Below are 27,064 nucleotides of genomic sequence, written 5' to 3'. Positions count from 1 at the left end.
TGCTTCAACGGGATCTAGAAAAGTTGAGCAGATGGGCTGAGAGGTGGCAAATGAAGTTTAACGTTGACAAATGTAAAGTACTACATATGGGAAGCAGTAACTTCAGGGTAACGTATCAACTCTGTGGTATTATATTGACAGTGATAGAGAACGAAAATGACCTGGGGGTAATTGTGCAGGCAGATATAAAGTTTTCTGAGCAGTGCAGACAGTCTGCAAGAATAGCTCATGGTGTCTTGTCAATGATATACAGGAATTTTTCTAGCAGGGATAAGGAGGTGATTATCCCCTTGTATAAGGCAATGGTCAGGCCACACCTTGAGTACTGTATACAGGTCTGGAAATCTCATTTTAAGAAGGATGTAGAGCTGTTGGAACGAGTACAGAGAAGGGCAACAAGATTAGTGAATGGCACAAAGGGTTGCTCTTATGAAGAAAGGCTTAAGTTTTGCAAATTACAGTGTCTTTATACACCTCAATCAGGCACCTGCAAGGTGATCTGATTGAGGTGTATAAAGCCTTGAATGGTTTGAGCATGCTCAATACTGATAGGATTCCTCCTCTTGCTCAGAATAATCACCTGGGAAGGCATAAATTCAAACTGAGGAAAGACAGATGTAGGATAGATGTGTGGAAGTTTGCCTTTAGCCAGCGGGTAGTTGGTTGGTGGAACAGACTTCCATCCTTTGTTGCGGAAGTTGATAGCCTAAATAAATTTAAGGCTGAGCTGGACAGGTATTTGGAACGAATAGAGAGGTGAAATGGGAGAGTTTTTTTTTTTTTTTTTTTGCTGATGCTGCATAAGCTTGCTTTCTCGCATCGTATGCCTTTACTAATGCTAAACTACTGTACTAACTTTCCCAAGAAAAACTACCATGGAGAGAAAAATTTACCAAAAGGCCCCTAGTAACTGGCATCCCTTAGATGGGACAGGGGTGCAAAGAATCTCCAGACTCAAAATGGTGGACAACATTAATAATACACAAGAAAAAGAAAACTTCCATAAGAATTGGAACTTGGAATATAAGAACATTGATGAAAATAGTAAAATTGGAGGAAATTAAAGAACAAGCAAAGAAAAGGGACATTGGAATAATGGAAGTCAATGAAGTTTGGTGGCAGGGAAATGGTGACATATGGAGCAGTAACTACAGATTTATATACAGTAATGGACAGAGGGGAATAAACAGTGTTAGACTTCTGCTGACAAAAGAATGGGGGGAAAAGTAACAAATACCTATCATCTTAGTGATAGAGTACTGATGGCAACAGTGGCAGCAAATCCAGTGGATTTAAATATAATACAAATCTATATGCCAACACGCAACCGTGATGATGAAATAGAAACCATGTATGAACAACTGGATGAACTAATAGGGATAGCAAAAAATAAAGAAAATCAAATCATAATGGGTGATTTCAATGCAGTGGTAGGACAAGAAGGGGGATGTGAAAAAGCAGGACCATTTGGAATTGGAAAAAATAAAATAAAAGGGGAGAAAGACTATTACAGTTTTGTAAACAACAAGGATTAAATCATTGACAACACACTTTTTGGTACTTCAAAAAGAAGATGCTACACTTGGAAGGCCACAGGAGACCTACAATGATACCAGATTGATTATGTTCTAGCGAAGAAGAGACATAGAAATCAACTAAAAGCTGGGAGCAGATATGGAAAGCGATCACTCACTAGTTATTCAAAATGTGAGCATACGAAAATACAAAGAACAAAGAATAAAAGCAGGAATATGAGACTATTACAGGAACACAAAGTGGAAGAAGAGTTTAAGAAAGAAACAGATACAATACTTGAAACAAAAAAAGACCGGATCAAATGGAAGATAGTGAAACAGACTCTGGAAGATACAGCAAACAAAGTAATTGGACACATGAGACTATGATCGAGAAAGCCATGGATAAAATCTCTTCAAATTGCATGATCAATTTTTAGTAGTCCTCTATGCACCTCAGCTCACAACTTTTAGATGTGAAAATATCTATGGCAGCACTAGAGTAAAACCGATTGGTAATGAAATTTTCTTATGGAAATGACGCAATTGATGTCACTTCCTATTAGGTGGCTGTTAGATTTTAAATTATGCAAATGATGTCACTTCCAAAATGGCACTAATGATACTAACTCAGTCACTGACGTTGATTTGGTAGAGTAAGCAGCGGGTAGAAATATTATGCAAGAATAAAAGCTTCAAAGCCACCAAAGAAGCCTCTCGAGTTGAAAAGGAATGACTTTAAAAATCGCAAAGAATGAAAAAAAATACAGACTTTAATAAAATCTGCTTCTCAAGATTTTGATCAATATCAACCTAAGTAGCGTAAGTAAATTTTGATTAAACTGTTTAAAAATTTAAACAGCTTGATTCAAGAACGCAACAAAAAAACAATCACTTGAACAAACAACAATTACTTTTTGCAGTAGTTTTTGGTTATGATGTCATACTAGTCTACAAATGGATTTTGCTAACTACTAAATTGTAGAAATACCAAATCTAATTTCAGTTAACAACCTATAAGAAGATGGCTCCAGCTGAGCGAAAATGAGAAAAGTATGCAAGAAACAAGTCAAGATATATCTATAGCATTAGGTGTATTTAGTACTCTTTGCATACTATGGTCAGCCTTACAGATATGGGGTTGGTCACAGCAAACAGGGAAAGAAGTTGTTGACATTGTGGTAAGTACATCTTTGAAGTCTCTTCTGTTTGTTTGAATGAGTGCATCTAGAATGATTGAACACAGGTTATTCTCTCCTGGCTAGCACAATAGGTTTGAACAAATTGTCCTTCCTTGAGCACCAGTCCCTGGAATAGTAGGATTTTTTTTTTTTTTTTTTAATGCCACAACAAGGTCAGTTAGTTTTGGGCAAGGGTTATATGACTCCTCTATTCGAAACTTGTTTTTTTTTTTTTATAATCCAGAAAAACAATAAAATGATCATAGAATATATGCACCATACTGATATACAGGGTGTTTAAAAAATGATGGTCAATAATTTAAAGGTGAAAAGTACAAACTAAAATAAGCAAAAAAGTCCCAGTGAACATCGGGCTGCAAATGAACCATTTTCGAGAGAATGCATATTTTCTGTTAAAATCCACCAGTGACTATGGTAGCACTAGTTTAGCAAAAAGCTGTGAATCCTTTGCTAAGGGTGGTTTTATTAAACATAAGATAATACATTTTTAATTTTTGGTTTCAACACCACAGGATTTTACAGATGTTACTTGTCACAGGATGTTACAGAAGGTGTTCAAAATGCTGTCCTTGCATCCGTACACAGCTTTGCAGTCTTCTCTGCATTGAGTTGCAAATCCTTTCAGGCATTCCTGGGTCATTTCTGATTTGCTAATAGGCTCCTTCAACCCGAAACAATTCCTCAACTGTGTTAATGTCAGAAGTGTACACTAAGCTTTTTACATGACCTCAGATACAAACATCCAGAGGATTTTAAGTCTGGTTATCTGGGAGGCCACCTATCCACCGTTGACCATACCTTCTAGTTAGATACCGAGTCACAACTCGAGCAAAATGTGCCAGTGCACCAGCATGCATAAACCACATGTTCTGGTGTTGCTGAAGTGGAACATTTATCATCATCAAGGAGGTCTGGAAGAACATTCTGCAGGAACTGAAGGTACAGCTCTCCTGTTAGCCTGTTTGGCAGAAAGTGTGGTACAATTAGACAGTCTCCTAGTAGTCCTCCATAGACATTCAACAAGAAACCTTGCTGATGTCATGACTCGAAAACACCATGAATTGCATTAGGATTTTCGTTGGACCAAATGTGATATTTACCAATGTATATATAGGTGTTATTTACCAATGCACCATAGCCTTAGCTGCCTATGCGCTAATTATAAACAACCAAGCCAACCATCCTAGAAACTTTAAAAAATGTGCATGATATGCATCTCTAATTTTGCTCAGGCATGATAGGAAGGACTATATGCTTAAAGCCTTGTGAATTAACTCAAGACTATCTACCTAACATGTATATAGAATGATTGTATTTTGCAGAGAAGGGATATATTTAGAGGAGGGATACAGAAAGTGGTACAATGGCTTTTATCAGTATCACTGAGGATACCTTAAAGGCTCAGGGAAACTGTTAGTGGGAGAGAACAGAGGTAATATAAATACATCCTTATCTTGTCTGGTGATAAGGCTCAAAGTAATGCATTCACACATCTTTAAAGTTCTTGTTTCTTGCTATACCAGCTGATATTGGCAAGATATTATTATTATTATTAGCCATATGGCGCAAGGAGGCCTAAGGCTTATGCTGCACCAGCCAAAAAAAAAATTCCCGAGTTACCCTGAGAGAGAGAGAGAGAGAGAGAAGCAGAAGGGAATCACCAAGAATGAGAAGAATGATGATATCCAGCTCAGGACCCTGGGTGTGACAAGCCCATACTCAAGATGTGAGCCCCTGTGATTCTGACGATAGCAATGTTTCAAATAAGTGGGAAGCTGATGACAGGAAAAACAAGCTTAAATAACTTCAATTGGTATATCATAGTAGTAAATAATATAAGAACACTTAACTAGTCTTAACTGTGTTTCCAGTAATGTCAGGTGTGTCATCAATAAAACAAATGGATTCAAACTCCTGGTTAGGACAACTAATGTTGATATAAAAGGGCTAACGGAAACATGGTGCCACACAGAAGTAGGGAATGATGAGTTTTTAGCATTAGCATTAGTAGAGGCATATGATTCAAGAAAGCAAGCTTATGCAGCATCAGCCAAAAAAAAAAAAAAACACGCTACCATTTCACCCCTCCGTTTGTTCCAAGTACCTGTCCAGCTCAGCCTTAAATTTATTTAGGCTATCAACTTCCACAACAAAGGATGGAAGTCTGTTCCACCAACCACCCGCTGGCTAAAGGCAAACTTCCGCACATCTATCCTATAACCGTCTTTCCTCAATTTGAATTTATGCCCTCTCAAATGATTATTCTGAGCAAGAGGAAGAATTGCATCAGCATTGAGCATGCTCAAACCATTCAAGGCTTTATACACCTCAATTAGATCACCTCGCAGGTGCCTCGTCTCCAGAAACTGTAATTTGCAAAACTTAAGCCTTTCTTCATAAGAGCAACCCTTTGTTCCATTCACTAATCTTGTTGCCCTTCTCTGTACTCAACAGCTCTCGTTCCAACAGCTCTACATCCTTCTTAAAATGAGGTTTCCAGACCTGTATACAGTACTCAAGGTGTGGCCTGACCATTGCCTTATACAAGGGGATAATCACCTCCTTATCCCTGCTAGAAAAATTCCTGTATATCACTGACAAGACACTGAACTACTCTTGCAGACTGTCTGCACTGCTCAGAAAACTTCACATCTGCCTGCACAATTACCCCCCAGATCCTTTTCGTTCTCCATCACCGTCAGTATATGATTAATGTTTTATATAATTACTAGCATAAGATTAATGATTTATATAATTGTCATATAAATGGTTATACACTGTAAATACAATTTAGCCACTGATGATGGCTCTCAGAGGTATTAATTCTTTATTGTGTTATACCAAATTGCTCCATTAAAAGTATGCCATATTTTATGAATAAAAAAGTGCATTACTATTAGTATTAAGAAGCCACAGTCTTTTACTGAACTAGTCAAAAAAAAAAAAAAAAAAAAAAAATATATATATATAATAATAATAATCCACCCCACTATCCACCATGCTCAACAGCAGCACGTATGGATATAATCTCAAAGAAGGAAGGAAGAACCTGCACACCCTCACCCACCACCCACCTGATGTACATGAATGACATCAAGCTCTACGTGGAAACGGAGAAGCAACTCCAGCAACAACTCCAGATCACCGAAGAATTCAGCAATGATATTAGGATGGAATTTGGTCTAGACAAATGCAAGACCCATGGACTGCACCAGGGAAAATTAGTCAACCAAAACTACCAGCTGCAGACCAGTAAAGAGATTGAAGCCCTGGCAGAGGGAGAGGCCTACAAATACTTGGAGATGATCAGGCTCATCAGTTACAGCACAAGGAAATTAAAGCTTGCCTGATCAAAAAATACCATCAGAGACTCAGAAGCCTGATAAAAGCAAAGATGAATGGAGGGAACACAGTTAAAAGCCATAAACACCTGTGCAGTTCCAGTGCTAACATACTCCTTCAGGGTCATAGATTGGACTAACACTGAGCTGGAGGATATCACGAGAAAGAGAAGGCCAATGATGACCAAGAGCCACCAACACCACCAGAAGTCAGCCGGGGAGAGACTGACAATTGCTCGGAAAGAAGGAGGAAGGGGCCCGACAGACTCATCAAGCAACAAAAAACAGTGATTGCTAACCTGAAGGATTACTTCCAGAAACACACAGCAGCACTCCACCAGGCTATAAGGAAGATAGACAAGCAGTATTCCCCCACTCAACCTAAGCAAGGAGACCCCTCCCAACCAGGAGGCACAAACGAAGCTAGAAAGATGAGCAGAGAAGAAACTTCATAGCAGACATTACAATGATCTCCATCAAGATCACATATATAAAACTGCTTCCAATGCATGGCTCATGAGAGGGATGTTCTTCCATGAGACTGAAGGATTCATACTCGCCATCGAAGACCAGGTAATCAACACCAGAAACTATAGAAAATACATCGCCAAGTAGCCTGGAGTGACTGATGACACATGGCGACGATGCTACCTGGCCTCAGAAATGATCAAACACAACACCGTGAGATGAAAGATGATCACCCAGACTGCGTATACTCATAGACATGACCAGGTAGCCAGGATAATACATCAGAAGCTAGGAACGAAAAACCAGTTGATCAAAGAAAGTGTACCCTACTACAAGTACGAACCCCAGGCAGTACCAGAGACCCCAACCCACAAGCTGTACTGGGACTGTGTCATAATAATGGATAAGACAATTCCACACAACAGACCGGACATAACCCTTGTGGGCAAGAAGGAAAAGGCTACCTATCTGATTGAAATAGTGGTACCCAACACTGGCAATCTGCAGAAAACCTGTGGGGAAAAAAATCAGGAAGTACACGAACCTAAGACAGGAGATCAAAGAGATGTGGCATATACAACAAGTAGCGACCATCCCGATCATCGTGTCAACCACAGGTATGATACCAAAGACCCTACATAACAGCCTAGCAGCAATAGGTCTCCCAGCAATAGGTGTTCAGGATTGCCGCTTTCTGGAGTTACTACAAGTAACTCCAGAAAGCGGCAATCCTGAAACACCAGACATAACATTCAGTAACACCAGACATAACAACCACCCTGTGTAATTGGTAGCAATAAACATCAAGAGGTGGAACCCCCCCCAATCAGGGAGAAATAATATAAGAGCAATAATAATAATAATAATAATAATAATAAAAAAGAAAATAAACAACCTATGTGTTTCCCTCCTCATATACATAGGTAACTAACCAGCTGACCTTTGAATTTCCACAAGCTATCAAGTTCAAACAACAAGGCTGATCTGGGCTGTTTAATGTATGGGTGCACCTGGCAGATGCCAGGGGCCTCAGCCTACTGGGGGCCACACTTGTTGATCTTAAACAATTTTTTTAAAAGACCCTCTGTGATGGAGCATAGCTTCCAGTAGCTCTTTCAATACATAGGGTTAGGAATGCAACTAAGAGACCTAGAAAAAAATTTAAACTGAATAGGGGCCATATTTGGAAATTCACCGGGGGCCCGAGAGTTCTTAAAACAGCCCTGAGACTGATAGCTTGGGTAAGTGATTCCAGATGAGTGATTCCAGTAATACTTAATAAAGATTCAGGGTTGGTTTGGGTTTTTTTTTTTTTTAAGGAGCATTAGCAACTAAGGCCATATTGCTCCGGGATATGCAGTGGTCATTCCCTGACCTTTCCGCATCCTCCGTATTTGGTGGTGACGAGCTCGAACCCCGGTTTAATCAAGAAGCGTGTACTACGCACTGCTGCTCCTTCCCACCTGGCTACGGAGGCGCCAAAGATTCAGGGCTAAAGCCTCAGAGGGTGGGAAATTTACAGACACCTGTCTGAGGCTTTAGTCCTGAATCTTTATTAAGTATTACTGGAATCACTCATCTTTCATCTGGAATCACTTACCCAAGCTATCAGTCTCAGGGCTGTTTTAAGAACTCTCGGGCCCCCGGTGAATTTCCAAATATGCCCCCTATTCAGTTTAAATTTTTTTCTAGGTCTCTTAGTTGCATTCCTAACCCTATGTATTGAAAGAGCTACTGGAAGCTATGCTCCATTACAGAGGGTCTTTTAAAAAAAAATTGTTTAAGATCAACAAGTGAGGGCCCCCAGTAGCCGGAGGCCCCCGGCATCTGCCAGGGGCCTCGTGAGTTCAAAACAGTCGTGAATTCTAAGTTAGTGCAAATGTATCATGTCTATATATGGAAATTAACTACAGTTATTATAGTGGCATCATTCCATTATGTTGTTTCATTATATTGTGAATACCTTCACAATGAGTTGCCTATTCAATTATACTTTGAATAAGTAACACTGGCAAAGGTAAAGAAAGCCAACACGAGAACGACGAGAAACATCGGATAACTTACACGGAAAATTAGTTTCCCAATACAGCACTCTACCGCTGCTCACTCAGTAAACAGATGGTAAGTTATCAGTCCGGAGCAAAGTCGAGAACTATATACTGATTGACAGGTAGGCATGGCAAACGATGTGCAGATTGGTGCGCGAACACAACACACGATAACATCGGTTTAGTATCGCTCAGAAGCACTAATGGCAACCTGCCCTAATGAATGCTTTCCATAATGGTTAAAAAAGGACAGATTACCTCCACTTGAATCCCGTGGGAGCTTGAACCTCTCCCAAAGTGGAGGGGGTAACCTAACCTTTTTTCTTTAGAACCAGTCATAATTAGAAATACATTCATAAAAAAAAATTTTTGATTATATTTTTATTTTCTTGTTCAATAATATGCCCTAATGGTGAAAAAAGGTCAGGTTATCTCCACTTGAATCCTATGGGAGCTTGAACCCCTCCCGAAATGGTGGACTAGCACATAAATTGTTTATTAACAAAATATTAATACTTTTATTTTTAAAGATACTCGTGTGGATACACACATATCATAACGTCAATCAACACCTCAATAGCTATTCACTATATATATATATATATATATATATAAAGAATTTCTTTTTTTTTCCTATTATTTCCTAACCTAATATTTAAAGTTAGGTCACGAAATATAAGGAAACCTTTATTATTTCCTAACCTACCATTTAAGGTCAGATTACAAAATATAACAAAAAATAAAGAAACCTTTCCTTTTTTCGTAACCAAACCTAATCAACAATATGGTAAAAAAACTGCTTTTAATAATGAGAAAAAAACATAATGAAGAACATAAAAATGAACAGAATGAAACTTTTATTAATTTAGTTTTCATTAAAAAAAAATCAACCAACATTTTATTTTCCTTACAAATTTCTTCCATCTTTAAAAGATTCATCGCTACTATTACCTGTTTACTGTTCATCACAAAACTATTATGCACCATTCTTTACTCATATATACATATTATTATGCCAACAACCAATGACTACACAGTAGCTTGTCATCTGTCGTGCCCACCACCAATCATTTCATCATTTGCCACACCTACCTGTCAATCAATATATTCTCATCAATTTCGGCTCCAGACCGATAACACCTACCATCTGTTTACCGAGAGAGCAGCGCTAGAGTCCGGTGTCAGGAAACTAATTTTCTGTGTAAGTTATCCAACGTTTCTCATTGTTCTCATGTTGGCTTTCTTTACCTTAGCCGTAACGCTTCTCCAATAGGATAGACTACTGTTACTTATTCTCAGTGGATGCTACCACCCAGACAGCCATTTCAGGGCAATTTGACCCTTCATCAGTGGGTAGGTACCCTCCTTCCATGATTTTCTAGAGCGTCCTTGTCTTCTCTTCCCTTGTGGTATCCACTCATAAAATTTTAGGCCATCTCTCTTCATTCATATGCAGAAGATACTATAATTTTTAGTGTTTTCCACCAACCATGGAATAAAACGAAAGACGAAAAACCCAAATTTTTAAAATATTTAATATTTACAATAAATGATTTACAAACAAAATAATAATTTTATTTTATTGCATTTTTTTTTATTGCATTTTAAATTCGGCATTTTATTATTATCCTGTATATCACAGTTGTTTTATTTTATTTTAAAATTACTATCAGTAATATTTTGTTTGTAAATCATTTATTGTAAATATTAAATATTTTAAAAATTTGGGTTTTTCGTCTTTCGTTTTATTCCATGGTTGGTGGAAAACACTAAAAATTATAGTATGAGTATACCCAACCCCAGAGGCCTATTTGAAGATATGCAGAAGATGCCCAAACCATATCATCCTCCTGCTTTCAATTCATTCTATAATATCTTCATCTGTGTGTGAACGCATTCTAATTTCCTCATTCGTAACCTTCTCAAGCTTGTAAACAAACATTTCAATGAAGGTAGTCCATTTTTAGTGCCCTAAGCTTCTTTTTGTCACCCTCTCAGTGTCCACACCTCACATCCATACAAAGTACTATGACTGTCTAATATGTTTTTTTGTTCTAAGGGAGATATTGTTGTCCATACAGTAATGAGGGCACAAAGAATCTGCCTACTTTTTTGAATTTGTGTGCTAACTTCCTCTTTTCACCAGTCCATCCTTAGTTATAATACATCCAAGATACTTGAAGAAGTCGACAGGTTTTAGATGTATAAATTGTGTTACTTCAAATTCATCTAGATGCTCTGCTGTGCTCAGAAATTCTGTTGTTGTAAAATTGATATTGAGGTTCCATTGGTTACATGTAAGATGCAGTTTTCTTAACATGTATTCCAAATCATAAGCTTCTTATGCATTGGATTAATTGAGATTCCATAAATATCTGTCATTAATTGGTACTGCCATTCCATACAGCTTCTTTTCCGTTCTTGCAAGGCGTATTTCAAGAAAACATTAAACAATAAAGGTGATAAGCTACATCCTTGCCTCAGCCCCTTTGTTGGATATACACTTTCCAACTTTAATAAATTTTATGTTGTTATAGCATAATTCCCTAATCAGTTCAAGTTCTGGATCAATTGACATCTGGTGTAGGGCTTTCCATAATTCCTTTCTTGAAACAGAGTCATAGGCCTTTTCTAGATCAATGAAGGCAAAGTAAGTACTTTATTCCTTGCTCTTCTTTTCTCCACCAGTTTTTTTTTTTTTTTATGTGAACCCCAAACACGAGAGGTATTAGAACCTATAGTACTTAGTACCGTGCTTGGGTTGGAGGTTGAGAAGACGAAAGAAGATATTTGTTGACGTTGGACTTGAATTTTTGTAGATTGTAATTTTCAGGAAATACGTATATGAAGGAAGGTTGTTCCAGAAAACGGCAGTTGAATGAATAAATGAGGAAGATGAAAAGTTGGTTCTGTGGGTCTGAAGTTGGACAGTAAATGGATGTTGGCTGATGGCGGCACGTGTTCGGACTGTTTTGAAAGAGAGAGAGCGGGAATTATAGAAGCCAATTCAGAAGAACAGTGCCCATGGATGTTTCTGTAGAAGAGGCATGCAGTAGAAACAGTACGTCTATGAGACAGCGAGTGGAGAGACTCTGTTAGAGATGAATCATTAATTAACCTAACTGCCCTCTTTTGAATGGAATCAAGAAGCCTGAGGGAGGTTTTGGGGGCACCACCCCAGATGTGGGAACAATATTCCATGGCAGTGCACGGATTTGCGATTAATACAGAGTGAACAGCTATTTGGAAGAAAAGTAAAGTCGAGAGCGAAAGAGAAAACCAAGTTTTTTAGATGCAGAGGAAGCAATATTTGTAATGTGCTTGTGCCAAGAGAGATTAGAAGTCAGGGTAATCCCCAAAAGAGATATATCATTTTGCCTAGAAATTGGAGTGTCACTAAAGATAAGCATAGGAGTAGAAGAATCCTTTTTGCGAGATATAAGACAAGACTGAGTTTTAGAAGGGTTGAAATCAACTAAGTTGTCTTTGCCCCACTGGAGAATTACCTCAAGATCGGCATTTAAGGAATTGGTAGCAGATTTTCGAGAAGTTGAAGCTGTTTGAGCAGGGCAAGGTTTCTCAAAATGGAAAGTGAAATGCAATGTGCTATCATCGGCAAAACTATGGATAGGATTTCCAGTCAATGGAAGAAGATCATTGATATACAAGAGGAAAATAGTGGGGGAAAGAACTGAACCTTGGGGGACACCGGCATTAGTGGAGAAGTTAGAAGACAGAGAGCCATCTACCATCACCCTCAGTGAGCGATCAGAGAGAAAACTGGATAACCAATTACTAAAAACAGTTGGCAAACCATAGGATGTAAGCTTGTTTAGAAGACCTTTATGCCAAACATGATCAAAAGCCTTTGAGATGTCAAGAGCAACTACTTGTGTTTCACCGAACCTTTCCATTGAATTAGTCCATAAATGGGTAACATAAGCCAGAATATCACCAGTGGATTGACACTGATGGAATCCATACTGGCGATTGTTGACCAGACGGAAGGTTTCTTGGTAGTTTAAGAGTTGGCGGTTAATTGATTTCTCCATTACTTTAGAAAGAGTAGAAGTAATTGCAATGGGACGATAACTGGATGGGAGGGATTTGTCACCCTTTTTAGGAACTGGCTGAATATGAGCAAATTTCCAAGCAGAAGGAAAAACACCTTTGGAATAAGAAAGTGAAAAAAGGCGGCAAAGAATAGGAGTAAGTTCAGAGCACAGGTTTTGAGAACAAATGGAGAAATACCATCGGGACCTGGAGCTTTGTCACCCTTTTTAGGAACTGGCTGAATATGAGCAAATTTCCAAGCAGAAGGAAAAACACCTTTGGAATAAGAAAGTGAAAAAAAGGTGGCAAAGAATAGGAGTAAGTTCAGAGCACAGGTTTTGAGAACAAATGGAGAAATACCATCGGGACCTGGAGCTTTCTTAGCATCAAGATTCATCAAAATCCTTCTGATATCCTTTTGACGGAAGACCACAGGAGGCATTGAATGGAGCATGTTGGGAGTGGTGGGAGGTGTTTTACCAAGATCATTAATACATGAGCTGGAAGAAAAATGGGATGGCAGCAGGTCAGCTTTATCCTTGGCTGAAGTGACAACAGACCCATCTGGTTTGGACAGAGTTGGGAGCAGAGATGGGCAAAAGTTGCAGCCAATAGCTTTGGCAAAAGACCAGAATGCTTGGCTACCATCAGGGCAAGAAGCAAGTTTTCTACTCTTAGCCTGTTCAAACTCTAGTTTGGACTGATTAATAACTGCTTTACAATTGTTGCAAGCTTTGGTGTAGGCAGAAAATGAAACTGAAGAATTAGAAACAAGCCAATTACGATATGCAACATTCTTCTATTGAACAGCCTTAGCACATTTATTGGAAAACCAAGGTTTAGATAAAGGACAAGATTTTAAAGTGGAGTGTGGGATAAAGGATTCCATTCCTGCAAGAATAATTTCACTGACACGATCTGAGCAAATGTTGACTTCAGAATGTTTTGAAACAGTAATCCGACCAAGGAAAAGAAGAAAAGAAGTCTCGCAGGTCATCCCATTTTGCATTCTTGTAATGCCAAACAACACAAGGTTGGGAATAGCCATGAGATAAAGGTTCCATTGGAGAAGAGGCAATCACCAAGTTGTGATCTGAAGTGCCTAAAGGACCTCTCACTTCGACCGTGTACTTAGAAGGGTTGTTTGTGAGAAAAAGATCAAGCATATTGACTGTATAATTAGGATTGTCCGGTATTCATGTAGGTAAATGAACAATCTGTGCTAGGTCATTGGTAATTGCAAAAGCCTCAGCATCTCAACCTGATGGGTTGGTGTGACTAGAAAACGGAAGCCAGCTGGAGTTGTGAACATTAAAATCACCAAGGAAAATTACCTCACTGTTAGGAAAGTTGGACTGGAAAAAGTCAAGTTGCAAAGAGAAGAAGTCAAAGAGCTCCAAGTGATTACTGGAATTCCTGCAGAATAAACAAATTATCCATACATGTGTGACCAGACCTAAATCCACTTTGTTCTTGGCTAATCTTACCTTTTACCTCCTCTCATAATTTTAGCTGAAGCACATTAGAGTACAATCTGGACATAATGCAATTCATACTTAGGCCTCTATAGTTCCCAGGATCCTGCCTATTTGCCTATTTCATAAATGGGTGATTTATAGCTAACTTTCCATTCCTTCGATGTTTTTCTTAGCTGTACACATCCGGTCGATTAAACTTGGTGGTCCATATTTAATAAGTTCAATTGCTATGTTCCCAGGGCTTGAAGATTTTTTTGTTTTTCATTAACTTTGTGCAGTCTAGTACTTGATGTTTTGTGATTTCTATCTTCTGTTTATCCACTGGTGGAGGAGTAATTACATTCTGATATTAAGGGCTTTCATTAAGGAAGTTATTATAATGATTTTCCCGTATTGGCATATCAATAAAGTTTTTATTTGATTAAGATTCATTTGTTTTCAGTGCTCTCAAGCACTGCCAGGCTTCGGATGATTGTGTTCCTCCTAATGAGCTGCCAATTTCTTGGCATCTTTTCTCCCAATGCCACATTCTTGGATTCAGCAATTTTCTGTTTAACTGCTCTATTGCACCTTTTGTATTCTTCTGTGAAATTAAGTCCACAATATAAGAGATACCAAATGGTGTTTAGTAGTTTAATACTTAGTGTTTTAATACTTTGTGTTTAGTAGTTAAAAAAAAAAAAAAGTCTGGTTGTGGTATCCACTGAGAATAAGTAACAATAGTTCTCTATTGGGAAAGAATTACTTATTCAAAATATAACAAAATACGCAACTCGTTGTGAAGGCATTCACACTATGAGATTAGCATTTGTGGAGGCATATGATGTAAGAAAGCAAGCTTATGCAGCATCAGCCAAAAAAAAAAAAAACTTCCACTTCACCCCTCCGTTTGTTCGAAATAATTGTCCAGCTGAGCCTTATATTTATTTAGGCTATAAACTTCCACAACAAAGGATGGAAGTCTGTTCCACCAATCAACCAACCATCCGCTGGCTAAAGGCAAATTTCCGCATGACTATCCTACATCTGTCTTTCCTCAATTTGAATTTATGCCCTCTTAAATGATTATTCTGAACAAGAGGAAGAATCCCATCAGCATTGAGCATGCTCAAACCATTCAAGGCTTTATACATCTCAATCAGATCACCTCGCAGGTGCCTAGTCTCCAGACACTGTAATTTGCAAAACCTAAGCCTTTCTTCGTAAGAGCAACCCTTTGGTTCCATTCACTAATCTTGTTGGCCTTCTCTGTAGTTCTGGTTCCAGCAGCTCTACATCCTTCTTAAAATTAGGTCTCCAGACCTGTATACAGTACTCAAGGTGTGGCCTGACCATTTCCTTATATAAGGGGATAATCACCTCCTTATCCCTGCTAGAAAAATTCCTGTATATCATTGACAAGACACTATGAGCTACTATTGCAGACCGTCTGCATTGCCCAGAAAATTTCATATCTGCCTGCACAATTACCCCCAGGTCCTTTTCATTCTCTACCACTGTCAGTGTAGTACCACAGAGTTGATACGTCACTCTGGGGTTGCTGCTTCCCATATGTAGTACTTTATATTTGTCAATGTTAAATTTCATTTGCCACCTCTCAGCCCATCTGCTCAACTTTTCTAGATCCTGTTTCAGCAGCATACTGTCATTAGTGTCCTTAACAACCCTGCCAACCTTCGTATCATCTGCAAACTTGGATATTAAGCTTGATATACCATCATCAATATCATTTATAAATACAGAAAACAACAATGGACCCAATACTGAACCCTGAGGGACTCCACTAATAACATTATTCCACAAAGAGCAGTGTCCATTGATTACCACTCTCTGTCTTCTCCCACTCAACCATCCCTTTATCCATAGCAGCAATTTGCTCCAATTTGTGCAGCAGTCTTCCATGTACAACAGTATCAAAAGCTTTTCTAAGATCCAAGTATATAATATCAAAGTTATTCCCTGCATCCAGTTCCTTTGTGACCACATCATAGTATCCAATTAAATTAATCAGCAAAGACTTTCCCTTAACAAAATCATGCTGTATCCGAGCTATAACTGAATTCTTGTCTAGGTGATCCTGCAGTGCTTCTTTAATGAATGTAAGTGTAATGAATTCATGCCACTATAATAACTTCAGTTAATTTACTGTATATAGACGTCGTACATTTGCACTAACTTTTATTGCCATAGGCATATGATGCAAGAGAAAGCAAGCTTACACAGCATCAGCCATAAAAAAAAACCCCTTCCCGTTTCACCCATCCACTTGTGTGTCTAGTGCTGCCTTGATTCTATTTAAGCTATCAACTTCTACAATGACAGATGGAAGGTTGTTCAGCAATCAACCACCTGCTAGCTAAAGGCAAACTTCCACACATCTATCCTACAACCGTCTTTCCTCAATTTGAATTTATGCCCTCTCAGACAATTATTCTGGGCAAGAGGAAGGAATCCCATCAGCATTAAGCATGCTCAAACCATTCAAGGCCTTATACACCTCAATCAAATCACCTCGCCGGTGCCTAGTCTCCAGACATTTTAATTTGCAAAACTTGAGCCTTTCTTTGTAAGAGCAACCCTTTACGAACATGTCTGTGATTCCAATAATAACAACTCATTGGCTAAACGAAAACTTCCTATAATCCTGTCTAAGGATCTGTCCTGTTTTCTCAATTTGAATCTATTCCTAATCATTTCAGAATTATAATCTTCATTCTGGAATTATTTATAATAGTAAATGTTTCACTTTCAATAATTTTACTATTCTCTCTCATAGCATTACAAGACCTCAAGCAGATCCCCCTCTAAGATGCATTAGCATTAGTAGAGGCATATGATGCAAGAAAGCAAGCTTATGCAGCATAAGCCAAAAAAAAAAAAAAAACTTCCACTTCACCCCTCCATTCGTTCAAAATACCTGTCCAGCTGAGCTTTAAATTTATTTAGGCTATCAACTTCCAAATCAAGGGATGGAAGTGTGTTCCACCAACCAACTACCCGCTGGCTAAAGGCAAACTTCCACACATCTATCCTACATCTGTCTTTCCTCAATTTGAATTTATGCCCTCTCAGGTGATTATTCTGAGCAAGAGGAAGAATCCCATCAGCATTGAGCATGCTCAAGCCATTCAAGGCTATATACACCTCAATCAGATCACATCGCCGATGCCTAGTCTCTAGGCACTGTAATTTGCAAAACCTAAGCCTTTCTTCGTAAGAGCATCCCTTTGTTCCATTCACTAATCTTGTTGCCCTTCTCTGTACTCGCTCCAGCAGCTCTATATCCTTCTTGAATAGCCGACCGGGCTAGCCGAGTGGGTAAAGTACCTGCCCGGCAGCCCAAAGGTCGCGGGTTCGATTCCCGCCTCGGGCTTGGATCAAAGTACTGCCAAAAACCTTGGGAGGTGCAATATGGTCACAGAAGCCGATGCGCCAACAACTACCAAATCAAAAAAAAAAAAAAAAAAAAATCCTTCTTGAAATTAGGCCTCCAGACCTGTATACAGTACTCAAGATGTGGCCTGAAAAGGTGTGCCTTATACAATGGAATAATCACCTCCTTATCCCTGCTAGAAACTGCTAGAAAAATTCCTGTATATCATTGACAAGACACCACGAGCTACTCTTGCAGACCATCTGCACTGCTCAGAGAACTTCATATCTGCCTGCACAACCACCCCCAAGTCCCTTTCATTCTCTACCACTGTCAGTGTAGTACCACAGAGTTGATACGTCACTCTGGAGTTGCTGTTTCCCATATGTAGTACTTTACATTTGTCAATGTTAAACTTCATTTGCCACCTCTCAGCCCATCTGCTCAACCTTTCCAGATCCTGTTGCAGCGGCATAGCATCAGTAGTGTCCTTAACAACACTACCAACCTTTGTATCGTCTGCAAACTTGGACATTAAGCTTGATATACCATCATCAATATTATTTATAAATACAGAAAACAATAATGGACCCAACACTGAACACTGAGAGACTCCACTAATAACATTAGTCCACGATGAACAGTGTCCATTGATTACCACTCTGTCATCTTCCCCTCAACCATCCCTTTATCCATAGCAGCAATTTGCCTCCAATGCCACACTGCTCCAATTTGTGCAGCAGTCTTCCATGTGCAACAGTATCAAAAGCCTTTCTAAGATCCAAGTATATAATATCAAAGTTATTCCCTGCATCCAGCTCTTTTGTGACTGCATCATATTATCCAATCAAATTGGTCAGGCAAGACTTCCCCCTTAACAAAACCATGCTGTGTCCGAGCTATAACTGAAATCTTGTCTAGATGATCCTGCAGTGCTTCTTTAACCAGTGCCTCCATTGATTTTCCTGGAACAGAAGTTAAACTCACAGGTCTATAATTACTTGGGTCAGCCTTTGATCCTCCTTTATGCCTTGCTCCAAGCTCTGTAGTCCACATTCAGAGGCTACATACTGACAATCTTTTTTGCAGATCTCACAAAGCACACACACAGGTTACACAATTTGGATGCTTATGTGATTTGGAGCCCTTCACGGTTCTTTATGTGAAGTATTTCTATTTCCCTAAAACCAAATCCATAGTTTTCTGTGAAACTGTGTCTTGCTCCTTCAGACAAGTTGATCCAGTCATACACAAGTCACTAATTCATTTTGCAATGGCACTTATTGAATAGATAATATATATATTTTACTACATCAGCATTTCAGTGCATTCCTCCTCCTAAAGACTGCATTCTTTGGTTCTTCTACACTAAACCCTTTCATTCAATCACATTGTAACATCTAATCTCCAGAAAATATTCCCATACATCCCACTGCATTATTTTTAAGCCTAATATAGCATCACTTCTGTGATATTTGACCAAGTAAAAGACAAAAATAATATTTCTTATTGATTCTGGTCAAAACAGGTTGCCAAATTAAAATGCTTGCAATAAAATTTTGACCCTCTAAAGGGGTCAAAATTTTATTGCAAGCAACTTAATTTGGCCCTCTTATATCACTATTAGCTGTATATGTAAAAATATTTCAGCATGAGTAGGTTTAACTAGAGGTGCTATGGGGCTACATCACCTCAGTGGAAAAGTTTAAATAAATTTAAATAAAATTTACCAATGCTTAAATAAATTTCACCTTTCTAATTAACAAATCAGTGTAAGTAGTTTGTTTTATTTTTAAGATTTAAGTGAACATAAAATATGATATACAAGGTAGTTGCAAAAATATCTCTTAATCATTATATAGGAAAAATACTGACCCTCTTCACTGGCAAATAATGAACCAAAGGCTGAAATCACAAAATTTGCTTTCAGTCTGAAGGGTTGATCAGAGCATTCCCTCCATGTACCATCATTATCTTGTTCATTATGATAAAACTCCACGGCAGTAATATGATTACCTTGTAAAATCACTCTCTGTGGAGATAAGAATGGTATAAACTCACAACCCTCCACTTTTGCTACCTCCATCTGAAAAATAAATAAGTATTACTGAAGCTTTGTGAACACAGCTGTGAATTGAAGAGAATGATAACTCTAAGAGGTACAGCTCAGAAATAACCTAAATTTATTTTTGCTAATGCATCCTTCCTTCCTTCCTTCCTTTCTCTCTCTCTCTCTCTCTCTCTCTCTCTCTCTCTCTCTCTCTCTCTCTCTCTCTCTCTCTCTCTCTCTGTGCAAAGTTTGTTTGGAGCTGTGCTATGCCCATCAGTATATTGCTGTATCAATACGAAGTTTTAATCTGTTAAAAAGCTTGAAGTCCACTGGAACTAGATTTGAAGAATATGGGGGAGAGGGGATAAGCATTTGCACTGATTTGCCATGTAGAAATTCTATGACAAAACTGGGTTTATAAGGTGATGAGTTATCTTGATGTAACATGAAATTTCCTGGTGCAAGGTGGGATGAGTCTGCACAAAGTTGGTTTTGAAGAAAGTGACAGTAATACTGTCCAGTTGTGACACTTTCTGGGACAGCAAATTACAGGATCAGCCCCTCCTTATCTCAAAAAAGTTCATACAGAACACTGTCAGCTGATACAGCCACCTAAATTTTTTTGTTGTTGATACTTATGTTTCCATTGTCTGGATTGCTTTTTTTTTTTTTTTACTAATTTATTTAAACAGTTACGAAACAGCAAACAAACAAACATGCCTTAGTGTGCAGCAGCAAAAACAAAGTTACACAGCTCCAAAGCAGAGATTTGGAATACAAATTTCATCAGGTAAAAAACATAAAAAGTACATAAATGAAGAAAAACGCAATTTAAAGGCTCAGGTAATGGGTGCAGTTAGAGATTTCAGTTGCCTCTTGAAGTGTCCAGAGATATTAAATATAGCTAGGTTTGCTTTATTAATTGATCTTGCAATCCTGTTGTAGTAGTTGTAATATCTATAATTTGTTCTTCTATAGGATGGTTTAAGCAGTGCATGGTTTCTTAAAGCTCTTTTTGGTGCATTGAAGTTAATTTGTGAGACAAGGTAAGGGCAATATATGGTACCATTTACCAGCTGGTTAAATAAGAGTATATTGGCTTTGTCTCTTCTTTCTTCCAGCATTTCAAGTCCAAAGAGTATACACCACTCTTAGTAAAATTTCTCATTATATTCTAATCCACTTTTGAAACAGACATTGCATTGGATATTTTCAATTTCTTGTTTTTGATAATCTGCATATGTGGAACAGACCTGGAAGGTATATTCTAGGGATGACCATATTCTAGGGATTGGCGACACTTTCAAATTTAACCTCAACTCGAGACTTTTTTTCACACTATAACTGAAGTCTTGTCTAAATGATCCTGCAGTGCTTCTTTAACCAGTGCTTCCATTAATTTTCCTGGAACAGAAGTTAAGCTCACAGGTCTATAATTACTTGTGTCAGCCTTTGATACTCCTTTGTGAATTGGGGTCACATTTGCACATTTCCAGTCTATGGGTACCTCCCCTGAGTCCAAGGAAGCTCTCATAATTATGGCTAAGGGTTTGCTTACTTCCTTTGCTGCCTCCTTTAATATAACTGGATAAATCCCATCCACCCCGGGTGCCTTAGCATTAGTAGAGGCATATGATGCAAGAAAGCAAGCTTATTCAGCATCAGCCAAAAAAAAAAAAAAAACAACCACTACTCCCATTTCACCCCTCAATTCGTTCGAAATACCTGTCCAGCTGAGCCTTAAATTTGTTTAGGCTATCAACTTCAACAACAAGCGATGGAAGTCTATTCCACAAACCAACTGCCCGCTGGCTAAAGGCGAATTTCCGCACATCTATCCGACATCCGTCCTTCCTCAATTTGAATTTATGCCCTCTCAGGTGATTATTCTGAGCAAGAGGAAGAATTCCATCGGCATTGAGCATGCTCAAGCCATTCAAAGCCTTGTACACCTCTATCAGATCACCTCGGCGATGCCTAGTCTCCAGGCTCTGTAATTTGCAAAACTTAAGCCTTTCTTCGTAAGAGCAACCCTTTGTTCCATTCACTAATCTTGTTGCCCTTCTCTGTACTCGTTCCAGCAGCTCTACATCCTTCTTGAAATGAGGCCTCCAGACCTGTATACAGTACTCAAGGTGTGGCCTGACCAATGCCTTATACAAGGGAATAATCACATCCCTGTCCCTGCTAGAAAAATTCCTGTATATCATTGACAAGACACCATGAGCTACTCTTGCAGCTCGTCTGCACTGCTCAGAGAACTTCATATCTGCCTGCACAATTACCCCCAGGTCCTTTTCATTCTCTACCACTGTCAGCGTAGTACCACAGAGTTGATACGTTGATCTGGGGTTACTGTTTCCCATATGTAGTACTTTACATTTGTCAATGTTAAACTCCATTTGCCACCTCTCAGCCCATCTGCTCAACCTTTCCAGATCCTGTTGCAGCAGCATAGTATCAGTAGTGTCCTTAACAACCCTGCCAACCTTTGTATCGTCTGCAAACTTGGACATTAAGCCTGATACACCATCATCAATATCATTTATAAATACAGAAAACAACAATGGACCCAACACTGAACCCTGAGGAACTCCACTAATAACATTAGTCCACGTTGAGCAGTGTCCATTGATTACCACTCTCTGTCTTCTGCCACTCAACCATCCCTTTATCAATATAGCAGCAATTTGCCTCGAATGCCACACTTCTCCAATTTGTGCAGCAGTCTTCCATGCGCAACAGTATCAAAAGCCTTTCTAAGATCCAAATATATAATATCAAAGTTATTCCCTGCATCCAGTTCTTTTGTGACTACATCATAGTATCCAATCAAATTGGTCAGACAAGACCTGCTCTTAACAAACCCATGCTGTGTCTGAGCTATAACTGAATTCTTGTCCAGATGATCCTGCAGTGCTTCTTTAACCAGTGCCTCCATTAATTTTCCTGGAACCGAAGTTAAACTAACAGGTCTATAATTACTTGTGTCAGCCTTTGATCCTCCTTTGTGAATTGGGGTTACATTTGCACATCTCCAGTCCATGGGTACCTCCCCTGAGTCCAAAGAAGCTCTCATAATTATGGCTAGGGGTTTGCTTACTTCCTTTGCTGCCTCCTTTAATATAACTGGATAGATCCCATCCACCCCGGGTGCCTTTTTTATGTTTATCCTCAACAATTTCTCCTCCACTTTGCTCTCAGTTATTAGAAAATCATCTAGCTCACTGCCAATGTTTACTTCACCTACGACATTCCCCTTCCCGAATAACTGCTCATGTGTGAATGTAGATGCAAAATACTCGTTTAGATTGTTAGCCACCTGAGCTGGATCCTCAACTGTTGAACAATCAAAATCCAGTGGACCAATCTGATTCATCCCTTTCCTTCTTGAGTTTAAATAGGTAAAGAACTCTTTTCTGTTTTTCTTTGCATCCTTTGCCAAGGATTTCTCATAATCTGCCTTTGCCTGCCTAATCTCCTTTGTGACTTGGTTACAGACCAACTTATATCTATCATAGGCTTCCACGTCACCCATTAATTTGTATGTATCCCATGCATTTTTCTTCTCTGCCATATGTCTCATTAGTTCATCTGACAACCATTTAGGCCTGAACCTTGAACAATATTTCTTGGTTGGTATGTAAAGCCTGGTAGCTTCCAAGATTAGTTCCTTGAATGCTTCCCATTTTGAATTTACTGTTGGTAACATCATCAGTTGGTCCCACTGTATAGAATTTAAAAACTGTCTCAGACCATCATAGTCGCCTTTACGAAAGCAAAAACCCTTCCCTTTACCTCTGATGGTAGTTACCTCCTTGAGTAAATCCCACTTCAGCACACTGTGATCACTGCCACCCAGTGGTTCATTTATCTGCAGATTCCTAATGCATGAAGAATCACTACTGATAATCAGATCAAGAGTATTACTCCCTCTAGTTGCCTCCCGAACATGCTGGTGTAGAAAACAATCATCCAATAAATCCACAAAAGCCTTGCTAGTGTGTGAGTGACCAACCCACAAATTCCAGTCAATATCTGGGAAATTAAAATCCCCCATTACAAGACTCTCTGATTTACTGGCCCATTCTATTTCCCTGTACAGTATCTTATTATACTCATCAGAGTCATTAGGCCTATAGCACACTCCTACTCTCAATTTTGATTTACCTATGCTTATGTCACACCAAACTGACTCAACACTGCACTGTCCAGCGATGTCAACTGGCTTCACTTCCTTGGATTTTATGTGTTTTTTAACTAATAGCATAACCCCTCCTCCCTTCCTATCCTGTCTATCCTTTCTGTAGACGTTGTACTCCCCAAATTCCAGTTCTGCATTCCTTATATCTGTGTGACACCACGTCTCTGATATCCCAACAATATCTGCCTTTGATGTTTTGAGTAATACCTCAAATTCATCAAATTTATTTACTAAACTCCTAGCATTAGTGTACACGCAAGTATACATGCACCTGTTTCTATTCTTAGCTACCCTAACACAACCCATGTGTTTACTTGTACCGCAATGACTTCCAGCAGTCTCTGAAATATCCTGCATCTTGTTTTTCAAGCTTCTGCTCATTCCAATAGAAGCAGTGCAAGAATCTCTTTCACCTCTGCCAGTGGCTACTGTTAATCCATTAGTCTTTGTCTCCCCCCAAGCTAGCAGTTTTCCGACCCACCTAACACTGCCTCGATAGCATCAGCAAATATTCTTGCACCCTTTCTATTTAAGTGTATCCCATCCCTGTAGAAGCAATCTCTCCTGTTAACAAGTACAGTCCAGGCTGAAAAAAATTCTACCCCTTCAGCCTTGCACAATCTTTCCAGGGCCGAATTGATCAACAAGACTCTCATCATATACTCCCTCCTATCCTGTCTGGGCAGAATTGCAGACACTTTCAAATTCAACCCTACTTCACGGCTTTTTTTCAACAGTGACCTGTACTTGTTAAGTAATTCCGCTGGTCTCCTACTCTTAATATCATTAGTGCCAACGTGTACAACTATATCATCTTTTGTGCCCTTAAAAGATGATATCTGCTCTACAACGTCATCGACCTTTGCCCCTGGCAGACATACCCTGGTCCTGTTCCACCTATCCTTTTTACAAAGCATGTTCCCCGTTTCCCTGACAATTGAGTCACCAACAACTACTAGTTCCTGTTGGACCAGCGTATTCTGCCTTGGGGGCTGCCTCTGTGTTGCAAGATGACCAAGTCCAAGCTCTGGTGTTGATGTGGGCAGCTGAGAGCTTGATGGGCCCCTCAATTTATTTCCTTCGAGGGCATCCACCCTGTCCTTCAAGGTCTCATATAGGCCCATAACAACGCCGAGTTGTCGCCTAATTTCCTTGCACTCCTTGCATCGTGCACACACAAAGACATCCCCCATGGCAGTATCATGTCCCGTACCCGATTGCTCCGAAAACATCAAGCAAACAGTGCATCTTAAAAGGCCGTGATTCAGGGGGCAACCGCCCCCCTCAGTTCTCCCCTGAGTCACAGCACTCCCATTAGCTTGAGCCTTTTGCTTTGCTGCTCTGGTCAGAGTCATGATTTCGATTTAAATGTCAATAAAATTACAATTTCAGAACAAAATTAAAACCTTAAACTTGTATCTTAACACAGTTATAACGCTATATTTATTTTTCGGTATCGAGTGTTATCTACGAGTTCCCTTTATATAACTTCCGTATCAAGTATGTATTAATTATTTGTTACGTTTGTACTCTAAGTCGTTATATATATATAGTTAAAAGTACAATTTAATTGACAATGAAGTTTAACAAGATTAATAGATGTACTGATTAATTGACATTATTATATTATGCACTATACTATACAAAGCTAATGCTATCGAATTCCGGATATGTTGTATCGCACTTCAGTAACGAGTGTTATCTACGAAATCCCTTTATATAACTTCTGTATCAAGTTATGTATTAATTATTTATTTTTACTAATTATTTATGTTCCGTAACCTAAGTGGTTATATGTATAGTTAAAATTACAATTTAGTTGCCAATGAAGTTCGACAAGATTAATAGATTTTACTGATTAATTTTCACGTAACAATGGCGGCCGTTTATGAACGGTAAACACGTGGATTTGATACCCTTTCCGATACTAAGTAATACCTACAAAATCTCTATCTAAGTTATTTTAACTTTAAGTACCGTAAATAGGAATATAAAGCTACTCTAGAAATAAGTTAATATGTCAATTTAAACTAATAAAGCAGAAAATAAATCAGAAAAAACTTCTCTATTCCAAGAGCGGCAGAAAGGCACGTCCGCACAGGAAACCCTCGACCTTATCATTCTTGTGTGTTTATCTTCAACAGTTTCTCCTCCACTTTAAGTTTTATCTATACTAAGTAATTACCTACAAAATTTCTATCTAAATTTAAAATAAACTAAGTATCATACCTAGAAATATAAAACTACTTCTAGAAAGCAAATTAATATGCCAATTAAGTCAATAAAATGGCAATAATTTAAGAAAAACTTCTCTATTGGCTGTAGCTGTAAAAAACTTTGCCCGCACGGAGCTACTCTCATTCCAAAAAAAAAAAAAAAAAATTTAAGCCTAAACCTTGAAGAGGATCTCTTAGTTGGAACAAAAGCCTAGTATCATCTAACATTACCTCCTGGAATGCTTCCCATTTAGAATTTGCTGTTGGTAACATCAGTTAGTAACACTGTATAAAATTTAAGAACTGTCTGAGACCACTGTGGTCATCTTTACAAAAGCAAAAACTCTTTACCTTGGTGATAGTTACATCTTTAAGTAAATCCCACAACAATACACTGTGATCACTGTCACCTAGTGGTTCCTTTATATCAATTAATGCATCAATAATCACTACTGATAAACAGATGAAGAGTATTACTTCCTCTGGTTGCCTCTCGAACATGCTGCTGTTGAAAACAATCATCCAATAAATCCACAAAAGTCTTGATAGTGTGCAAGTGACCAACTCACAAGTACCAGTTAATATCTAGGAAGTTAAAATCCCAATTATAAGATATTCTGATTTACTGGCCCACTATTTCTCTCTACAGTTGTTCATTGTACTCATCAGTCATTAGGCCTATAACACACTCCTACTCTCATTTTTTCTTTCCCAGTGCTTATGTCACACCAAACTGCCTCAACATTGCACCGTCTACTCATATAAACTGGATGCACTGACTTAGATTTTATGAGTTTCTTAACTAGCAACATAACCCCTCCTACCTTCCTATCCTTTCTGTTGACATTGTACTCCCCAAATTCCAATTCTGCATTCCTTATATTTGTGATACCACGTCTCTGATATCCAAACAATATCCACCTTTGATATCTTGATGAGCACTTCAAATTCACCAAATTTATTTACTATACTCTTAGCATTGATGTACATGCAAGTATACATGTACAAAGGTAAAGAATCAAATTCTTTGCCATCGAACCAAGCAACTGTTCCTGTGGCAAAAAAAGAAGCAGATATTTCAAAAGATCAGCAACAGTCCCAAAAAGCTAATTAATCT

General features: G+C 38.6%; 1 protein-coding gene across 1 annotated transcript in view; it reads right to left on the bottom strand.

The window, feature by feature from the left end:
• The window catches only part of su(r) (dihydropyrimidine dehydrogenase su(r)), a 466,373-nt gene that overhangs the window by 171,340 nt on the left and 267,969 nt on the right, over positions 1-27,064 (bottom strand). The window contains exon 14 of the mRNA XM_090382920.1: positions 19,353-19,563. Coding sequence (XP_090239046.1) covers positions 19,353-19,563 — 211 coding nt within the window. The remainder of the gene's footprint in view (positions 1-19,352; positions 19,564-27,064) is intronic.

The sequence above is a fragment of the Mastigoproctus giganteus genome, chromosome 10 (genome assembly GCF_048544385.1).
Source record: "Mastigoproctus giganteus isolate SK-2022 chromosome 10, ASM4854438v1, whole genome shotgun sequence".
Classification (NCBI taxonomy): Eukaryota; Metazoa; Arthropoda; class Arachnida; order Uropygi; family Thelyphonidae; genus Mastigoproctus; species Mastigoproctus giganteus.
The sequence above is the reverse complement of the archived record's forward strand: the minus strand, read 5'-3'. Positions and strand labels throughout refer to the sequence as shown.